The 19,734-nt window shown below is 45.1% G+C and overlaps 1 protein-coding gene across 2 annotated transcripts in view; it reads left to right on the forward strand.

Moving 5' to 3' along the window:
* kmt2a (lysine (K)-specific methyltransferase 2A) overlaps nt 1–14,087 on the forward strand; it is a 37,557-nt gene extending 23,470 nt beyond the window's left edge. For both annotated transcript variants that reach the window (XM_063492336.1, XM_063492335.1), the window contains exons 18-34: nt 23–117; nt 205–342; nt 430–588; nt 723–834; nt 929–1,007; nt 1,162–1,322; nt 1,414–1,560; nt 1,662–4,302; nt 4,391–7,051; nt 7,474–7,542; nt 7,624–7,850; nt 8,000–8,074; nt 8,176–8,350; nt 8,534–8,641; nt 8,740–8,820; nt 8,949–9,078; nt 9,161–14,087. In XM_063492336.1, the coding sequence (XP_063348406.1) occupies nt 23–117; nt 205–342; nt 430–588; nt 723–834; nt 929–1,007; nt 1,162–1,322; nt 1,414–1,560; nt 1,662–4,302; nt 4,391–7,051; nt 7,474–7,542; nt 7,624–7,850; nt 8,000–8,074; nt 8,176–8,350; nt 8,534–8,641; nt 8,740–8,820; nt 8,949–9,078; nt 9,161–9,436 (7,334 nt within the window). In that variant the 3' untranslated portion in view covers nt 9,437–14,087. The remainder of the gene's footprint in view (nt 1–22; nt 118–204; nt 343–429; nt 589–722; nt 835–928; nt 1,008–1,161; nt 1,323–1,413; nt 1,561–1,661; nt 4,303–4,390; nt 7,052–7,473; nt 7,543–7,623; nt 7,851–7,999; nt 8,075–8,175; nt 8,351–8,533; nt 8,642–8,739; nt 8,821–8,948; nt 9,079–9,160) is intronic.
* The last annotated feature ends 5,647 nt before the right edge of the window (nt 14,088–19,734 follow it).

The raw sequence follows: 19,734 nt of genomic DNA on the forward strand, positions 1-19,734 counted from the left end.
TGAATTCTTGCTTTCTCTCCAGATCGCGAGGACAGCCCAGAGCTCCCTCCTCCACCAGGCGTCACAGATAACAGGCAGTGCGTCCTGTGCCTGAAGTACGGAGACGAGAACACCAATGTGAGTGCCTTACCGGTAGCAGCAAAATTCAGGACGCAGACCGCAAGGTTGAGTCTTTCTTACTTTTCACTCTTTTCTTTGTTTTAGGAGGGAGGCAGACTGCTGTACATCGGTCAGAATGAGTGGTCCCATGTGAATTGTGCTCTGTGGTCCGCAGAGGTCTTCGAGGATGATGACGGGTCTTTGAAAAATGTTCATATGGCTGTTCTCAGGGGGAAACAGCTGGTAAAGCAGAACACTTAGTTCCTTATAATTTTCCACTCTTTTTCAGTGCACCTTTATTGGACGCTTACAGTTTGTACTTTCTTTTAGCGGTGTGAGAAGTGTCAAAAGCCAGGAGCCACCGTTAGCTGCTGCCTTACCTCTTGCACCAGTAACTACCACTTCATGTGTGCCCGCCAGTGCCACTGCAGCTTCCTGGAAGATAAAAAAGTCTACTGTCCAAAGCACAGGGACCTCATCAAAGGAGAAGTAAGGAAATCTCATTATATATCACTAAAAGCACACTTAGGTGTTTTGCGTGGATGAACCATGCAATGCCAGGGCTTTGACTTTAGATTCTCAGTTTTCTCTTCACCTTTTCTGTTTATGTACTTTTTCTTGAGGTGGTGTCTGGGTTTGAGGTGACCCGCAGGATCCTGGTGGACATGGAGGGCATTAATCTCAGGAGGAAGTGGCTGGCAGGACTGGAGCCTGAAAATGTCCACATGATGATTGGTAGGTTGATTGCTGGTACATTCTTTTGTGACATTTCCCTGACCTTTCGCAGTTCCTGCTCCGCTGACCGCTGATTTAAATATCATCATTTCAGGCTCGATGGCAATTGATTGTTTGGGAATACTAACTGAACTCTCAGACTGCAAACGGAAACTCTTTCCTGTGGGATACCAGTGAGTTTTTGTTGTTGTTGTTGTTGTTTTTAACCTTTATCTTAAAGTCTTCTTGCTGTTTTGAAAGCCAGTGTTATTTTGCTCTGTGCAGTTAAATTGCTGATTGGCGAAGGAAGCTGCCAACTTTGTCCAACTAAATAAATTGTCTTTGCAGGTGTTCGAGGGTGTACTGGAGTACTTTAGATGCACGAAAACGCTGCGTGTATACCTGCAGGATCCTAGTTTGTCACCCTCCGGTGGCAGATTCTGATCTAAAGAACATGATGGCTCCTGAGGAGAATCGCACAATAGCACACAGCCCACCTTCCTTAACAGGTAACATAGTTCAGAAATGTGTGTGTTACAGTGAGAACCATATTCAGAGCTATAATGTGCTAATGCGTTTCTCTTTCTTTTTCACTTCTAGACTTTCCTGATCCATTTGAATCACCAAGGCGCTCTGACACACTTTCCCCTGCCAACACCCCCAAGCTCAGGGTTTACACCAGGAACCGACATCCCAGCTACCCCCCCTGTCAACGGTCAATAGGTCCTCGTCCCATGCCATCTCCAGGTACAAATGTGCAGCCTTTTTTTTCCACTTAAAACTTTGATTTCAAACAGATTATTTGGCTTAATTCGTCTGAATTTAACAGTTCTTTTCTTTTATTTTAGGAGGTTCTTCACAGCCCCAAAGTCACGAGATTGTGACAGTGGGAGACTCCCTGGTAAATCCCGGTACGCGGAATATTGATTCACGTCGTCACAGCTCGCCTTCCCTCTCCCCTCTGCCCCAACAGCTTAACAGACAGAGAGGAATCACTGCCACATCTCACATTTTATCACGACCTCTGACCTCACCCCCTCCACTCATTCCCTCCCCTGCCAGGGACCCCGAAAAGTCCAAACACTTTGGCAAAGACTCAGCAAGGAGTCCAGTTCAAAAAGACGAAGAAAGAGGTCGACACGTCTCCTCGGACAGAAACAAACAGCAACCTTCCCGAGACCAAGCGACGAGAGAAGCAGACAAGGGGAGACTCCCGAGTCGAGAGCGCGACTCTAAGGATTCTGACAAGAGTAGATCATCCAGAGAACCTGGGCAGAAAGACTCTGACCGGAACCAAATGTCAACCAAAGAGCCAGAAAAGAGGAGGCCGCTGAGTAAAGACTCTGGTCTGAAAGACTTTGACAGAGGCAGACCGATCAGTAGAGATCATTTAAGAGATTCCGAAAAGGGGAGACAAACAAACAGAGACACTGAGAAGGGAAAACAGGCGAGCAGAGAATCAAGCATTAGAGAAACTGACAAAAGTAAGTCATCCTCTAGAGATCCCAGCTATAAGGATATGGACAAAGGTAGGTCACTGAATAGAGATACAGGAATACGGGACTCTGAAAAGTATAGACCATATAGCAGGGAAACAGGAAAAGACTCAGGCCAAGGTAAAGACAGATCATCCAGCAGAGATGCTGACAAGGGCAGACCTCCGTCTAGAGATTCCAGTTATAGAAGCACAGAGAGAAACAAAGACTCTGGCTCAGGGAAGGACAGTAACGCAAACAGCCAGTCTAAACACTCTGGAGGAGAGAGTAAGAACCCAAGACTGGGACCTGCAGGCTCAGGCCAGTCTTCACCTCCCGTTGGCACTGCTGTTCACACAAGCCAGCAGAGAAGTGGCAGCACCAAGCAGACAGACAAGCAAGGGAAACATGGAAGCAAAGATCAGGATGTTTCTGCAAGCCTCAGTTTGTTGCCTCGTCAGCGGTCCAGCCCAGCGTCCAACAATAACCAGAACAAGGACAAGCCCAGCTCAGGGAAGGAAAGTAGTAGCAGCACTGGAAATTTAATATCATCATCACTCCATAAGGACTCTGTTGTTGGAAAATCCGGCTCCCCGCAACCTCCATTTCAGAAGTCCAGTACACGGAAATCAAACGAGTGCTCGTCAGGTTCAGCCACGGCAGCAACCGCAAAGCCTCTGTGGTCTTCGAGGACGTCAGCGGAGGAAGATGCTGTTAAACGAGGCTCCGTGCACCTGGCCTCTCCAGCTGCAGCCTCAGCTGCCAAAGATAAACACCCCAAAGTTAAAACAGCAGGCAGCAGAGATGTGTCCAAAGACCGTGACAGAGAGAAGACCTTTCAAAACATCAACATCAGCAACAAGATTCCCCTTCTCAACAATAATGCTAAAGCTGCCGGCAGCTCCAACACGCACGCTACCAACCCTACTTCTCACAACAGCAGCAAAAGCAAAGCTCCAATGCTAGGAAACAGCACCAAAGGCCATGGGAAGGCTCAGGGAGAGAAGCATGATACCCAGGGTGGGGACAGGTCATCCTCAAAAAATAGAGACAGTTACTCCTGTCCAGAGAGGAAGAACAGTTCCAGCCTGGACAACTTGCACCAGACTATGAAGACCTCTTCACAGTCTCACAGCAAGCAAGCAACTAACCAGCTTTCATTGTCCTCCAGAGAGAAAAAGCGATCAATTAAACCCCCAGCTACAGCTCCACTAAAGACTGATATTAAGAGTGACCCTAATGGGACCACCACCGTTACTAGTATTTCTTCGTCCTTCTGCCCCACAACCACTGCCCCCATAGTCTCTCCTGCTGGCCAGGGGGGTCATCGCTCCGCATGTACTGTTCTTTTCTCCTCTGCCAGCAGCAGTGACAGCTCTGAATCTGACACCCAGACTCACACAGAGGAAGAGGAACTGCATAAAGCGCGCCCACGCGGAGAGCTCAGAGACCACCGCGGTCTCCACGTGCAAGGCACTGAGGATGAGGGCGTTGGCCCCGAAGATGACCATGACAGGGGTATGGAGGATAAACATCAGGAAGATGACAGTGACGGATCAGGGTCGGCCAAGCGGCGCTACCCTAGACGCAGCGCACGCGCACGCTCCAACATGTTTTTCGGCCTCACGCCTTTCTATGGGGTTCGCTCGTATGGTGAGGAAGACCTTCCTTTTTATGGCAGCGGTGACGGAGCCGGGACTGTGGTTAAGAGGAGGACGGGTGGCCGCAAGAAGTCAGCTGAGGGGCAGGTCGATGGAGCGGACGATATGAGCACCACGTCTTCATCTGGAGACAGTGGAGAGGATGAAGACAGTGGAATAAAACATAGGGGTAAGGATCCTTATTACTACAACTTCACTCGAACAATAATTAACCCTGGTGAGGGCCTGCCATCTATAGAAGGATTAGACCAGTGTCTGGGAAGGGGGTCCCAGCTTCAGCGTTTTCTAAAGGACGAGGAGCAGCAGCAACGAAGGGCTCAGCAAAAAGCTGAAGAGGACATGCTGAGCGCTTTGTAAGTAGACACATTTTTTATGAAGTGAAATATCTGAAATATCTCCTTGTCTCTGATAATCTGATGTGTGCTTTGCTGCGCCTAACAGGACCTTGGGCAAGCAGCGTATCGGCCAGCTTGATGGCGTCGATGATGGGTCGGAGAGTGATACCAGCATCTGCACCACCAGCACCACAACCACTACAGCCACCTCCTCTTCCACCACACATAAAAGCACTCCCAAGAGGAGAGGCAGAGAGAGGCACACTGAGAAGGCCGACTCCCACGAGTCAAGCAAAGAGGCCGACAGCAGTGGCGGAGCAGTTAGTGGAAACACCCGAGAAGGCAGAAAAAACCAGAAGGAAAATTGTCTTCCACTCGGAGGTGGGGTCAAGTCCCAGCCGCAGAGTCAGGGTCAGGATCCTCTCGAGGCCCAGCTGTCCCTCAGCACAGACCTGCTTAAATCCGACTCTGACAACAACAACAGCGATGACTGTGGGAACATTTTGCCATCAGATATTATGGAGTTTGTCCTGAACACCCCCTCTATGTCGTTGCCAGCTCTGGGCCAGCAGTCTGAGCCATCTTCTTCTGAGCTGCTGCTGGATGAGAGCTATGTTGGAGTGGATGTCAACAGACGTAAAGACATTCTGTTTGATGACTTCTCCGAGCCGCTGCCCAGTGCGGAAAGCGGAGGGGTCGTAGAGAGTAGTGTGAATAGCTCAATATCTGTGGAGGAGCCGTATCTTCCTTTGGAGCTGCCGTCTGACCTCTCTGTCCTGACCACACGCAGCCCGACTGTCAGCACCAGTCAGAACCACAGCGCTGGGAGTCTCATCTCAAATACCTCAGACCGCACCATGCTAGGCTTGAACTCGGACACAGAGACCATCAGCGGGGAAAAGAGTGGGGACAAAAAGAGAGCGGGGCCAGGCGTGTCACCATCAGAGAATCAGCACGATGGTACGTCGTTAGCAAACAGGGATACGCAGGTCTCAGAAGGTCATATGACTCCTGAGCAGTTTATTCCTAGCCCTGCTATTGGCCAGGTAGTTGAGGCACCAGCTAACCAGGATATTCCGAGGAGTTCTGGTACTCCCGGCTTGCCAAGTTCACCCTCGCTGCCTCTTCAGGGTCAGAAATACCTCCCAACTTCAGCGGCAGCAGCTGCAGGCAGCGCCAGTCCAGCACCGGGCCCAGGACCTTCCCAGGCTCAAGTATCCAGCCCAGCAGTCATCAAACCAGGTCCTGATAAGCTTATTGTAGTCAATCAACAATTCCAGCCTCTCTATGTCCTCCAGACTGTCCCTAATGGTGTCACCCAAAAGATTAGTGCAACAGGAGTGATGGATTCTAGCTCGCCTGCAGTGCTAAGCTCCATGACACTTACCACAGGGTTAAATACTGGCTTGTCTTCAGCCCAATCAATATTTCCTGCTGGGGGCAAAGTTCTGGGTACCATGCCTCACCCCTCTCAGATTCACACCTTCACAGGACCCACACAGACAGGCTTCCAGACAGGAATCCCTAGCACCACCTCAGGACTTCTCATTGGTTTGCCGTCTCAGTCCCACGACCAGTCCCAGATTCTGGTCTCGGAGGCCGGTCGACCACACGAGTTGGGTCCCAGTGTTGCCATAGTGTCGAGTCCGTCCTCTCTCACCTCTTCCCCGACTGTACTTGCCTCTGCTCATGGCAAGAAGAGGCCCATTTCTCGTCTTCTGCCAAGAAAAAGCAAAAAGTCAGGGCGCTCCCGTAACCAGCCCACTCTGGCCCCGTCTGAAGTAGGCCCTCCCAATATGACCCTCATCAACTTGTCTTCCCCTCAGATTACTGCTAGCATCCCTGGTCAACCTGGTGGCCTAGTTGAGTTAAGCACTCTCTCCACTTCTCAACGCAAGATGCCCAATATAATCAAGAGACCAAAATCCGGCGGGGTGATGTACTTAGATCCCACTACTCTCCTTCAGCAGAGGCTTTCTGGTACTGCCCAGCCAGGTATCCTGAGCCACGATTCCTCTGCTCATCTCCTACCTTGCTCAGTCTCTGGCTTGAACCCCAGCCAGTCAGTGTTAAATGTTGTGTCTGTTCCCCCTAGTAGCGCAGCTGGACTTCTTGCCCCAGGGTCAGTATCACTCTCCACCCCTGTTCTCAGCTCAACTGAGATCACAGGGCAGATTAGCAACCTCCTTTTTAAAGCAAGTCCACACGGCCTGGGCCTGTCAGATCAGTCTGTGGTCCTTCAGTCAGCAGGAGGAGCTCCTCTGATGTCACAGCTAAGCTCCCCTGTTCAGACATCAATAGCTAGCAGCATCTGCGTCCTGCCCTCCCAACAGACTATCAACATGGCTGTCAACCAGCAAGGAGAGACAGATGCCAGCAGTGTTCACTTACAACATCAGTCTCAACCCGTTAACAGACCCCAGCTTGTGGACTCATGTCCAAACAGCACCGTTACTTTAGCTCCTGCTCCATCCACCCCTCTAAGTCCCACCAAGGGACGTGTTGTTGGAGTGTTCACGCAAACACAGACATCCATGCACTCCCAGAGCAGTAGAACAACTCCTATTTCCAAGTTATCAGAGCATATGCCACCTAGCTCCACAGTAGTGTCAGCAGCAGCTGCAGTTTCAGGAGCAGAGAAAGGCAAACAGAAAGGGAAGAGGAGCAGGCAGAGTCCAGATGTAAGCAGCGGGAAGAAGCTTAAGGCCTCTCTGCCTGAGGAACATTTCAGCAACCCTGCAGGACAGCACCCATCCTCTAACCCAAGGTGAGACACTAACAGACCTGTGACTTGTAGCCAACAAATCGTTATTATGTTACTTTCACGTACCGTGATAATGGGAAGAAATTTTAATTTTGACTGTGTTCAGAATATTTGAAAAAATATCTAAGTTTGGGATTCATTTCTTTGTGGAACGAATGGTTAAAGTATGTTGTGTTCTTCAGATGTCTCTCCTAAATGAATGTGGGCTTTGTGTGTTTGTTTGTTTGCACAGAATAGTTTTCAGTGCATCTTCAGACACAGAAGTTAAATATGTCAACTGGACTGAACTTCTTTGTTGATGATGGTTGCTCTATTTATCATAGCTATACTGTTTGACTTAACCACATAACAGCTGTTCAAGGAAACCACTTTTGTTCAGTAAAATGCAAAAACATTCCAACCTTTCCCATCCTCTCCCCAACCAGTTCCAAAGAGCCGATCTCCTCTGAGCCAATGGACACAGGAAAGCCACCGGAAAAGACGACCAACAAGAGGTATGAAGCATCAGTATTAGTCACCTGTTTTCAAAATCGTCATACAGTATAGCTTTAATGTTTGGTTTGCATCTTTTCTAGTGTACTTGGTAAAAAGAAGACATCCGAAGGACACGTTTTACCAGGGAAAGTGGTGGGAAAAGACAAACCTCATGCAGCTGGAGGAGCAGGCTCTCTTCCTGTGACCTCACCGCCCGACCAGGATGGCAACAGCAGGGATAACGGTTTAGACAGTAAACCCAAAAAGGGTATCATCTTTGAAATCTGCAGTGAGGACGGGTTCCACATCCGCTGTGAGAGTATTGAAGGTGAAAGAAAAGAACTGATTGTAGCGCCTGCTTTGGCAAAACTAATTCAAATATAAATTGCTTTTGTGATAAAAATAAAAAATGTTTTAATCAAGTCTGCAAAAACTAAACCACACATTGGGCATAAAATACCTACTGTTCCCCTACAGAGGCCTGGAAATCCCTCACTGATAAAGTGCAGGAAGCTCGCTCCAGTGCACGACTCAAAAAGCTCTCCTTTGAAGGTGAGGTGTAATTTTAAAAGCGTAGAAATAATAACTAGAGGTACTTTACATATATACTTGAATAAAGCCTCATGATGAAGGTGTTTCTCCGCTCCTTCCAGGTGTGAACGGACTGAGGATGCTCGGGGTCGTCCATGAGGCTGTAGTCTTCCTGTTGGAGCAGCTGTACGGCACCAGGCACTGTCGAAGCTATCGCTTCCGCTTCCACAAACCGGAGGAAACGGACGAACCTCCCATCAACCCCCACGGCTCGGCTCGTGCAGAAGTCCACCACAGGTCAGTATGGTACACACACACACACCTTCTGACCATGAAATTGTAGAGCATGTGTCAGGAAACCAGAAGTCAGTCAGCGCGGAAATGGCACTTTATATAATGCACACTGTTAATAAACCGTACAGATAACTGTTTCCAGGGATGCTGCTTTGCTTATTGAGATTCTTGTGTTTGTTACACCAGGAGGTCAGTATTCGACATGTTCAATTTCTTGGCCTCAAAACATCGCCAACCTCCTGAGTATAGGCCGCAGGAAGACGATGATGATGAAGTGCAGCTCAGGACTGCCAGGTGAATAAAAACTCATTTTTTATAAAAATGATTATGCTTTATTTAAAAAAAGAAAGAAAGAAATGTAATATTACATTCATAATTCTTTCCCTTCGCAGGCGTGCCTCCATGGAGCTTCCACTTGCTGTGAGATTCAAACAGCTCAAGGCCACCTCGAAGGAGACTGTGGGAGTCTACAGGTTAGATCAGTGGTGTTAAATCTGTCATCATTTTTATTATTATCAGCTGTTTTTCAATGTTCAGATAAATAACAGGTAACTGCCTGTTTAATTTTGAGAGCTGTCCACTGTTATGATCCTCCCGTCAGGTCTCCTATCCATGGCCGCGGCCTCTTCTGCAAGAAAACCATTGAAGCAGGAGAAATGGTCATCGAATACTCGGGGAACGTCATTCGGTCTGTGCTCACTGACAAACGGGAGAAATACTACGATGGGAAGGTGAGGCCTTGAACGATTTCCGATGATTTCGTCATTTGCTTAACTCGATTATTTATACAAACTGTCCTCTCTCTCCTCAAAGGGCATTGGCTGCTACATGTTTCGCATCGATGACTACGAGGTGGTGGATGCCACGGTGCACGGCAACGCCGCCCGCTTCATCAACCACTCCTGCGAGCCCAACTGCTACTCCCGGGTGATCACCGTGGACGGCCAGAAGCACATCGTCATCTTCGCCTCGCGCCGCATCTACTGCGGGGAAGAGCTCACCTATGACTACAAGTTCCCCATCGAGGACGCCAGCAACAAGCTGCCGTGCAACTGCGGCGCAAAGAAGTGTCGCAAGTTCCTCAACTGATGCCCGTACCTGAAGGACCTTAACGAGGACTGTTGAGCAAAAGCACCACAATGACCCGCAGCACGTGGGTTTGTGGCGATTTCATACATCCGGTCTATGATGGACCACAGCTGCGAAGCAGGCCAGGAGCTCCGTCGGCGCCCTCCGCTGATGGTTTTGTGCACAGCAGGCTCAGCAGCTGTCGGTTGCACTGTATATGCAGGAAGGGCCATTTTTTGGGAGGACGGGCCATTTGTAGAAATACCAACATATTGTGCCTCCTTATGTCTCGTTTTCATTTGGCACTCAGAGGTGAGTCAGAAAGTCATGTCAGAAAGTTCCCCCTTCATAATTTATTTATATTTTTGTTTTTATACATTGGCCCATCCTCCTTAATTTTCTAAATGTTTTGGTCTACTTGTGCTCAGATGTGAACACAGAAGAAAAAAAAATCTAAGAACTTGGTTCAATTTTACACCAAAGTGCAATTTGTTGAAGGGACTTTTACTAAAGGTAAAAATTAGAAAATTGTTAGAAATTCTTTTATTTTTCATGTTGATCTAAGTGTCAGCTGTTATTGATGCACATCTCCCCGTCTGAATGTGCCCCGATGCCTTCAGAATTGTTGTGATTTTACTGGAACCTTCCCCTAATCTGACTTTTTGTTTTCCCAAAGAAGAAGAAGGAAAAAAAAAGCGTGTAGGTGTGTACATTTAACACTGTAAATAGGAGCTGCTCGTGTATGGCAGCCTGATCAGAGCCGTACAGGTTGAAACACTAGGGGGAGCAGTCGCCACAGGAAGGAAGAGAGGAAATAACAAAGAAGGGAGAAAAAGATTCGTTTTTGTCAGTTTGTGTAAAGGATGATATCTGAGGTTGATACCATCTTAAAATTGACTTTCAGTCTGACAGCTTGGTAGCTACATGAAAGTGAGATGAAGCCTCTGGCCTGAGAGAGCGAGGCAGCTAGAGATTCTGGTGGACTGACAGCCGAGGGACCAGAGAAACCTACTGATGTGCTTGAGTAGACGTATTTATAATTGATTTTTCTTTTTTTTGTGGGATTGGGGCCTGTTTTCCAGACGCAGAGACGTCTGCAAGTTTGTGCATGCTGTTGTTGTTATCAAACTCGTTCGGGTAATCGTATAAGCTTGGACTTTTGAGTCACTTTCCAAATTACAGCAGCAAAGAGAACCAAACTTTTGCGCCCTTGAATTGAATTTTTCACTCGGCTTGTTTTCTTCTTGGCCTGTTGTGATAAACATACTGATAGAAAAGAGGAAAAAAACGTTTTCTTTTTTATTTGTATTAAGTCTTCTAAAGTCTTGTCTCTTTGTCTGTCTTTTTATTATGGACAGGGAAATATCATGCTTGCTTTTAAAAAAAATAAATGTAAATAATGTATATTTTTCTACAAAAAAAACTTAAAAGCACTCACTAGTGAATAGCACTTAATGATGGTATTTATATTTTTAAAAAATTGTATTTATTTTATTGCCATTTTTGTAGAAAATAGGGGTTTACAAACACTAATACTTGGTCTCTATGTTTTGTATCCCGCTGCCTTTCAGAGTTTTTTTGTTTTTTTTTTTAATAATTTTTTTTGTTTTCTTTTTAAAATTCGTACCCTGAATGTTTTCTTTGATTCCAAAGACTGACGCTGGTCTATCTATGGCTTGGTCCCCATTTAAGTTCAGTCCACCAGTAGCTCTTTTATCTATCCTGGGCCGTTTCGTCAGAGCTGACATTTTTTTATTATTTTGTTATTATTATTATTATTTTAATTGTTCCAGTCCTAGCTGACAGTATGGCAGTCATGTGAACTACTATTATGCACTTGAGAGAGAGTTTAGATTGTTGATCCATAGCCGACATCTCCTCTCTCCAGCCTTATTGTCTCCACACCACATCAAACCGAGGATAGAGCCCTCATGGAGGTGATTCTATCAAAGTGGTTCGGTCACTAATGAGCCACGGGTCGACAGGCTTGCAGCCGATTGGCAATATATGAAATATTGACATGTAAAAACCCCACAAAGATTCCCGTCAGTTTAAGGCGTTATGTCCTCGTGAAGACTTTGGCTATAATGAAGAGGTGCCTTTATTTTAATGCTACCTATAGCACTCATCATATCCAACTAGAGCCATTGTATACATTAAAAGAAGCATGGTGTTGTGGTGACTGCTCTTCAATGCTCACCAGCAATCTGAGATCGTTCTTATACCTTCATCCAGTCTCCTCGTGGTTCACCTCAGTTCGTAAATGCCTCTTCTCTCTTAAAAGCCTTCACGTCCTAAACAGAGTATTTAAACAGAGAGTGACTGGTTCCACTGAGCGACTGAAGCCGATTGCTCCGTTTGTCCCTTTTAAGGAATTCGTCATCGTGACTTCATTGTCGCCTTTTAAGGTCGTTAGCGGCTCGCCCCTCAACCACCCTCTCATTTGGTTTTGTAAAAGTGAAGCTAAAATGGGTTGCACTTTAGCTGTGACACAGGCACTGAACAGGCGTAGGAAAAGCTCCCAATACTGAAACCAGAAGCACAGACCGTCTCTGAGTTTGTGCGACAGGCCCTGATATTTCAAATTTATGGATTGGTGTTGATGACTCCGACAGTGGTGTTTGAGGCTCTAGCAAAGTGCACTTGACTCTGTTTTTATTTAAATTTTTTATTGTTTTACTTCAACAAAGTGAAGGCAGGGACCACACCAGCAGCCCTCTCCTTCCTGACGGTGCGGCGTGTACAAACCTCGGCTGCGCCTTTCCCACCGAGAGCCCCGACGCCTCCGCCGGCGGGCCAGCCGGGCGTACGCAGTCCTACACCGACAACCGGGCTCGCTGGGTTCTGCTGCTAAAGGTCAACGATGAATGTATATTCTTCCTCCACATCACCCAACGTGGGTGGATGTTGATGCTTTGTCAGCTATATTCGTTTAGGGGTTTTTTTTGTTGCTTTTTTTTGTTTTGTTTTGTTTTTTGTTTTTTTTTGTTAAGTTGTCGTGTCAGCAACCCCTGGTAGATGTGGAAGACATGTCGATACGACCTCAAAGCCAGGGAGCAGTTTCATTTCAGCACTGGGATTAACACTGAGGCGTAAAACAGCAGGCGGTGTTTTCTGTCTGTAGGACAACAGGTTAGCTCAAGCAGTTCACGCTAGCGTCGGCCGGCGCCAAGGGCTCTGTCTACGACTCTCTCTTCACGAGAGCCACTTCTGCTTTTTTCAGGGTCAGAGGGTGTTCAGTGACGACAAGTCATTTGTTTCACTGTTTTTAAAACGGCATAGATACAAATAAGGAAGTAGTCTGCTGTTGCTTTGGTCTTCATTTTACCACGCCACACCAGTGGCACTTCTCCGTCATTATCTGTAATTATAGTATAAATACTTAACAATATTATACGGAAACATGCATAGTAATTTCTTGTACTTTAGTATCTATACAATATATGGAATGGACAGACAAACTTAGTTACAGTAGCAAAAACAGCAGATTTATAATGGTTAATAGCAATGTTTCAATGTACTCTATAATGGTTTTGTGTTACAGTACTATCCGCTGAAACTAACGTGCATCACTCTTTTGTATATTGATATCCAGTACCAGTTTTGCTGTGCCTGTGAGCGCTCCTTCGCAGCAGCAGGGAGCGTTGCAGTTCTTTTTGTTTTATTTCTGGAAAGGAACTTTTTTTTTTTCTTTTTTTTTTTTTTGGGGTAGTTTTTTTGTTTGTTTGTTTTTTTGTTGTTGTTTTTTTTTTTAATGTGATGAGAAATGTAACTGTATTAATGTGGTTGTGAACTTCTTGAGGTCATCCATTTTTTCTGGTTGTTGTAGTGAATGTTTTTCTTTTTTAATTTTCTTTTATTGTTTTTTAAATTTTGTTTTTTTCATGTTTTAACAGGGACTTTTTAGACTGCTTACTTGATGCGGTAAAAATTAGGAGATGGGTTTGTGGAGGCTTACCAGGATTTTAAAGATACCACCAAAATGGCGTTTTTCTTTTAATTTTTTTTGTTTTTATTTATTTGTTTTTTGTTTTTTTGTTTTTTTTATCAGGTTTTCTTTTTTTCACGTTGGAAACCTCTCTCGTCTCCCTGACCACCTCTTTATCTCTCTCTCCTATGAAGCTTTTGGTTGTACTTATCATGTACTGTTTTTGTAGAAAGTCATAATGCTGATGTTGAAAACATTTAATTTATTTATTTCGTGCAACATCCACCCTGAATTGTTCTTTTACAAGTCAAGGTTTTGGAGAGGTCAGACAAGTACTTAAACCTGTATTTGTAATTTTTCTGATTGTTTCTCATGTATAGACGTTATCAGCCTAGGGTGGGTTGCGGTGTCGCAGTAGGACGTGAAAAAGAGGGATCACGAACGGGCTAGTTTGTTTCGCCTTGATTATCTGCCGTTGTCTTATCATTTTCTTCCTGCTCTCTGTAATAACGGTATTCACAGCAGTCATATTTTCTCCCATAAAACAGGCGATCTTTCTTTGTACACATCAACGAAATGAAGGAAAACCACCACCGTGAAAATAAACCACAAACTACTTGGTTGAATGTATAATTTGGAAACAAAGTTGTACATAAGTGTAAAAAGAAAAGTTTCTAATCATGTTTATTTTCTATGCACTTTTTTATTTAAGTGATAGTTTAAATAATAAACATGTCTCCTTTACTCCTCTGTCTCTCGCCTCATTTGCTCAACTGTGATTTGTAAAGGATTGCACACACTGGCTTTTATATACACTTTTCAGATCTCAATGGGGGGAAAATCAGGTCTTTGCGCTGACATGGACTGGGTAATGTGTTAGGAACAAAAAGGATGCCAAATTGTTTGATGGAAATGAAAATGATCAGTCCACAGAGGGCTGAAACACCCCGATAAAGTGATTTTGTTCATTCTGCTGAGATTTAATTGCAGCAACTGAAAATACTAATCAGTATTTTGTATGGCCTCAATGTGCTTTTATGCATGCCTGATAACATCAGGGCATGCTCCTAATGAGACGATATCACTGAGGTCCTGGAAATTCTGAGACTGAAACATAATGTCCCAGAGGTGTTGTGTTGGATTAAGTCACTCAATGGTATCAATTCCTTGATTTTCCATGAATTGACTGCATACTCTCACCACATGGTGCTGGGCATAGTTGTGCACCAGGGAGTGGGTCCTGTACAAAGTCGGACAATGTGTCCAAAGATTTCATCCTGATATCTAATGGCAGTCAGGATGCTGTTGCCTGTAGAAGTCTGTGTCGTTGCATGGATATGCCTACCCGGACCGTCACGTTCAGCACCACCAAACTGATTGTGCTAAACGATGGTACAGGCAGCTTAATATTCTCCACGGCTTCTCCAGACCCTTGCTGTCCCATGAGCTCAGAGTGAACCTGCTCTCATCTGTGTAAAGCACAGGGTGCTAATGATTACCCTGCTAATTCTGCTATTCAATGGCAAATGGCAGTCAGGCAACAGTGCTTGTGTGAGCACAGGCCTCACTAGAGGCTCTCAGGTCACATGAAGTCCATTTCTGATTGTTCGGTCAGATGTTCACACCAGTGGCTTGCTGAAGGCACTCTGGCAGTGCTCATCTGGTTCCTCCTGCAAAGGAGCAGATACTGGTCCAACTGATGAGTTGAAGGCCTTCTATGGCCCTGTCCATCTCTCCTACTCCCTGTTTCCTGTAATCTCCTCCATGCTTCTGAGACTGTGACTGTGCTGGGAGACACAGCAAACCTATTGGCAATGGCACATATTGATATGCCATCCTTGAGGACTACCTGTGCAACTTCTGTAGGGTCCAGGTATCACCTCATGCTACTAGTAGTCACAGTGACTCTAGCGAAATGCAAAAGTAGTAAAAGGACAATCAAAATGTCAGTGGCCTCCAGCTGGAAAATCATTCCTGTTTTGGGGGTTGTCTCATTGCTGCCCCTCTAGTTCACCTGTTGTTAATTTCATTGACACCAAAGCAGCTGAAACTGATTAATAACCTCCACTGCTATTTAACTGACCAAATCAATATTCCAGAAATTTAACTGACTTGATGCAATAGTCTGATTAGATAGTGTTCTTTTTAGTTTGTTTGAAGACTGTCAATACACAAATCTCCTGAATGACTAACACTACTTTAGTCTCCTACAGTGAACATCAAGCTTGTGAGGTACCTAATTTTTCAGAGCAGACTTTTTAAAAAGTCCACCCACAGATCAGGAATCCCAAAGTGATTCAGTTTACTCCAATGTAACTTTGAGAATCTGCTTTGAACCACAACAAATGCTTCATTGGTATAGTTGCTGTTTACTAAAAAGGGTAACAAGTATCTATTTTGACCTCAAACTCAGAGTGAATTTGTGATCTTCCACTTCGAGCTCATCAGTGTATTCATTTTATAAGGATGAACCAGATTGTTAATTTGGGCATTCCCAAAGGGTTTCCTAGCCCTCTAATACAGGAGTGTCAAACATACGGGGGCCAGAATTCCAGGGCAAAGTCTCCCAAGGCTCATAAAATTTGAAGTAAATGGATTGATTCTTATTTTGAGCTATTCTACTCTATCTTAGCACTCTATACAACGCGCCCCATTCACCAAGTCATACAAGCACTTTTTTCTAACATACACATTCATACTCTGATAAATGGATCGGAGAGCAACTTCAGGTATGTATCTTGGCCATTACTATAGAAATTTCAGGGTGTTTTGTTTTTTCCATTTGCTTTATGTTAATATAAATCTTTTGTTTTAGAATTACAAGGCAGTCTCGGCAACGAGCTGCTGAAACCTTTCTTCAATTGAAACACTTTTTCTTACAATTTAAGCCCAAAGAGTCACACAAGAGTTTGACATCTCTGCTCGAGATGGTTTATTTTGTGTGCGTCAACATCCCTTTGGACCTCATATTGAGAGTTCCAGTGAACATTTGGACTTTGTATCATCATCTGCTTAATTTGTCCTGAAACAATGAGGGAGCCATGAAACAGGTCCTCAGTCAATAGTCCAGTTATTTTTGAGACTCTGAAAATGGGGGACTTTGGATAATTGACCAGTTGTTTTGTTTGTTTGTTTGTTTGTTTGTTTGTTTGTTTGTTTGTTTGTTTGTTTGTTTGTCTGTTTGTTTGTTTTTGCTTAATTTATCTGTCATTTTAAACAGTGTGACTGTGACAGATTTAACCCCAAACTAAAACTGCCCAACACCTTCACACTCTTACTGAAACTTCACCAGCACTCACTGAAAGCTACATTTGTCAGGTGGTCCAAATTAGGAGCAAATCCTCCGAGCAGCAGTTTATGGATTCTTACAGGAAATCGCTGTAGCAGACCCAGAATGTGCTGAATCTGGCCCTGCTAATTAAATACATGTCCCAACTTCAGTTGCAGCTCCACAGGAGCCGCTTAAACTCCTCTTCCTCGCAGCACCCCGATGACTCAAATTCAAAGGAACTGCTGACCACCCCTCCTCACCATCTTCCCATAAAGACCCATGTGTTTTTGTTCTCGTGCTTGTTACAGCAAAATGCTTTGGAGGGTGTGCTTTCTCTGTGCTAAAATAAGAGGTAGCCACCATGATAATAAACAATAAAATATTGATACGTTAATAATAAATAAACAGAATTACATGAATCCCATTTTTACTTGTTTTCATTTGTCCTTTTCTTTGTTACTGCTGTGTTGATTTGAACTAGTTTTTGTGGGAAATGTGTTATAGTTTAAAAAATAGTACACTTTCCAAAGCGTTGAAGCGGGACGGTGTTATAGTGGTTAATGCTGTCACCTCACAGCAGGTTCAAACCCTGGCCTTTCTGAGTGGAGTCCTCCATGAGCCTGCCAACTGTGGGTTTCCTCCCACAGTCCACAGATGAACATGTTGGGTTAATTGGTGATTCTAAATTGGCTGTGGATGAGGGTTAAACGAGGGGCTTGAAGTATATAGGGTAAAGTATGAATGTATGCCTAAATGTGACTTATTTAAGGAACTTTGAGTGGTCAAGTGCAAGTGCATTACATTATACATCAGGACATAGTTATTAAAAAAATGAACAGGTCTTATAATGAACAGATGACCAATAATGCATGACATATTACATGGTGTCATTGTTTATTTAGCAAAAACTCCACCAAAATGCAGAAGCAGTGTGGGAAATACTGAGTACACCCCGTGATTCAATAGCTTGTAGAACCACATTTGGCAGTAATGACTTGAAGTAATCATTTTCTGTGTGACTTTATCAGTCTCTTACATCGTTGTGGAGGAATTTTGGCCCACTCTTGAGGTTTGTCACATTCGTTTATGCACAGCTCTCTTTTGAGATCCCATCACAACATTTCAGTTGGGTTGAGCTCTGGACTTTGCAGCACCTTGATTCTTGTAGATTTGCTGCTGGGCCCATGTGCAGGACCTAATTTCAGCCAAGCTTTATCTGTCAGACAGATGGCCTCACATTTGATTTTAGAATACTTTGGTACAGAGAGGAGTTCAAACACAAATCCTCTCCCCTCCACCCCAAACACCTCATACCAACTGCTTGACATATCAGGTGTTTGTGCTCATATGCTGTGTTTGGTTTTCTCCAAATCAAGGGTTGTGCATTATGGCTAAACATCTTCACTACTCTCTCCTCTGTCCAAAGGACATTGTTCCAAAAGTCTTTTGGTTCGTAGTTTTGCAAACCAAAGGACTTTAACATTTAACATGAGCCCTGTCGAGTCTGAGATGTAGCCTGCTATTTACCCTCTTAGTTGTAATCTGATGTGTTTGATATTTCCACATTGTTTCTGCATTGTGGCTTTGGTTTTGTTAAAGAAACCATGACAAGTTTTGGTCTTGGTAGCCGGGGATCGGTCCACCAGGGCCTGGCCACCGCTCAGCACACAACCGACCCCTACAGTGCCTCCTGTGGGTGGTGGGCCTGCAGGAGGTTGGGCCTATGTCCCTTTTTCGTGCTGTGCCCGGCTGGGCCCCATGGACTAAGGCTCGGCCACCAGACACTCATCCTCGGGCACCCTCCCCGGGCCTGGCTACAGGGCGAGGCCCTGGTAACCCTATCCCGGGCAGGGTGAACTGTTCCCTTGGTGTTCTACTCATAGAACGCCAAGTCTTCAGAATCGCTCTTTGTCTGGTACCTCACCCAGGACCAATTTGCCATGGGAGACCCTACCAGGGGGCAGAAGCCCCCCCGGAAAACATAGCCCCTGGGAACCCTGGGACACACAAACCCCTCCACCAGGATAAGGTAGGGATTCGCGGAGGCGCCTTGGTGTTGCCCCGGACAAGCTGGAATAGGTGGGTGGGGAGAGAGAGGTCTGGGCATCTCTGCTTAGGCTGCTGCCCCCGCGACCTGGCCCCGGATAAGCGGAATAGGATGGATGGATGGACAATGACAAGTTGTAATATGTCATATGTTGTTGTTAATGTGAGACTGTATATAACTACTTTTGGGAAAATGAATTTATGTGCAACTTTTACTGCATTCTATCAAATAGTTTTTCAGGTATTTCACGTGGACCAATATGTTGACCCTCAAAGTGACACTACCATCCCTCTGCAAATGCAAAAGATCAAATACACCATTTATACCTATGTATTCACTTTGCTCGATGTGGAAGCTAACTGCACGTTGCTGAAAGGCTTCATTCTGTTTTCTCCACATAGATTCAGAGTGCTGTGATTTCAAACTCTACCATGTCCAGTTCTGGCACAGGCTCAGTCCTTTTGGGGTCAGTGCTGCATGAAAACAGTAAATCATGTTGTTTTTACCCCTCTGGAAGCTGCAAAAAGTAACCAGCTCAAATTCCACCTCCTTTTGCCAAAAGCATATTAAGACCTCTTCCCTTATCAACTTAACGCTACCAGCAAAGGATTACATGGGAAAAGAGGATTAATGTCAGAGTCTTGCTTGAGTGGAGGCCTGATATTAGAAGATGCTATCTGGATGGAGAAAATTACTTCACCTTGGAAGCAGATAATCACAGAGGAGGGAGACGAAAATCCGTGTATGTGTGCGTGCCCATCTGACTTCCTTGCATCACATTACATGCCTGTGTTTGCCTTTCTTTAAGGCTCTGTCTTTGTAGGCAGCAGCGTTTTTGTATAACGGAGCTTGAGGACAGCTCAGTTTCAGCTGCAGCAATGCATTCTGGGGACATTTGCCTCTTTTGACCGCAGCCCCTCTGAACTTTCTGTGGTTTTGCCTTGGAGAGTTTCCCCCAACACTGTTATGCAACATCCTAAACACTCCTCCGTTTATCACTCCCCTCACGCTGGTTTTGTCACTTGTTTTTCAGCTACATTTTTCTCTTATTTGTGCTGGACTAACATCACATA

Source organism: Pelmatolapia mariae, linkage group LG14, assembly GCF_036321145.2.
Source record: "Pelmatolapia mariae isolate MD_Pm_ZW linkage group LG14, Pm_UMD_F_2, whole genome shotgun sequence".
Taxonomy (NCBI): Eukaryota; Metazoa; Chordata; class Actinopteri; order Cichliformes; family Cichlidae; genus Pelmatolapia; species Pelmatolapia mariae.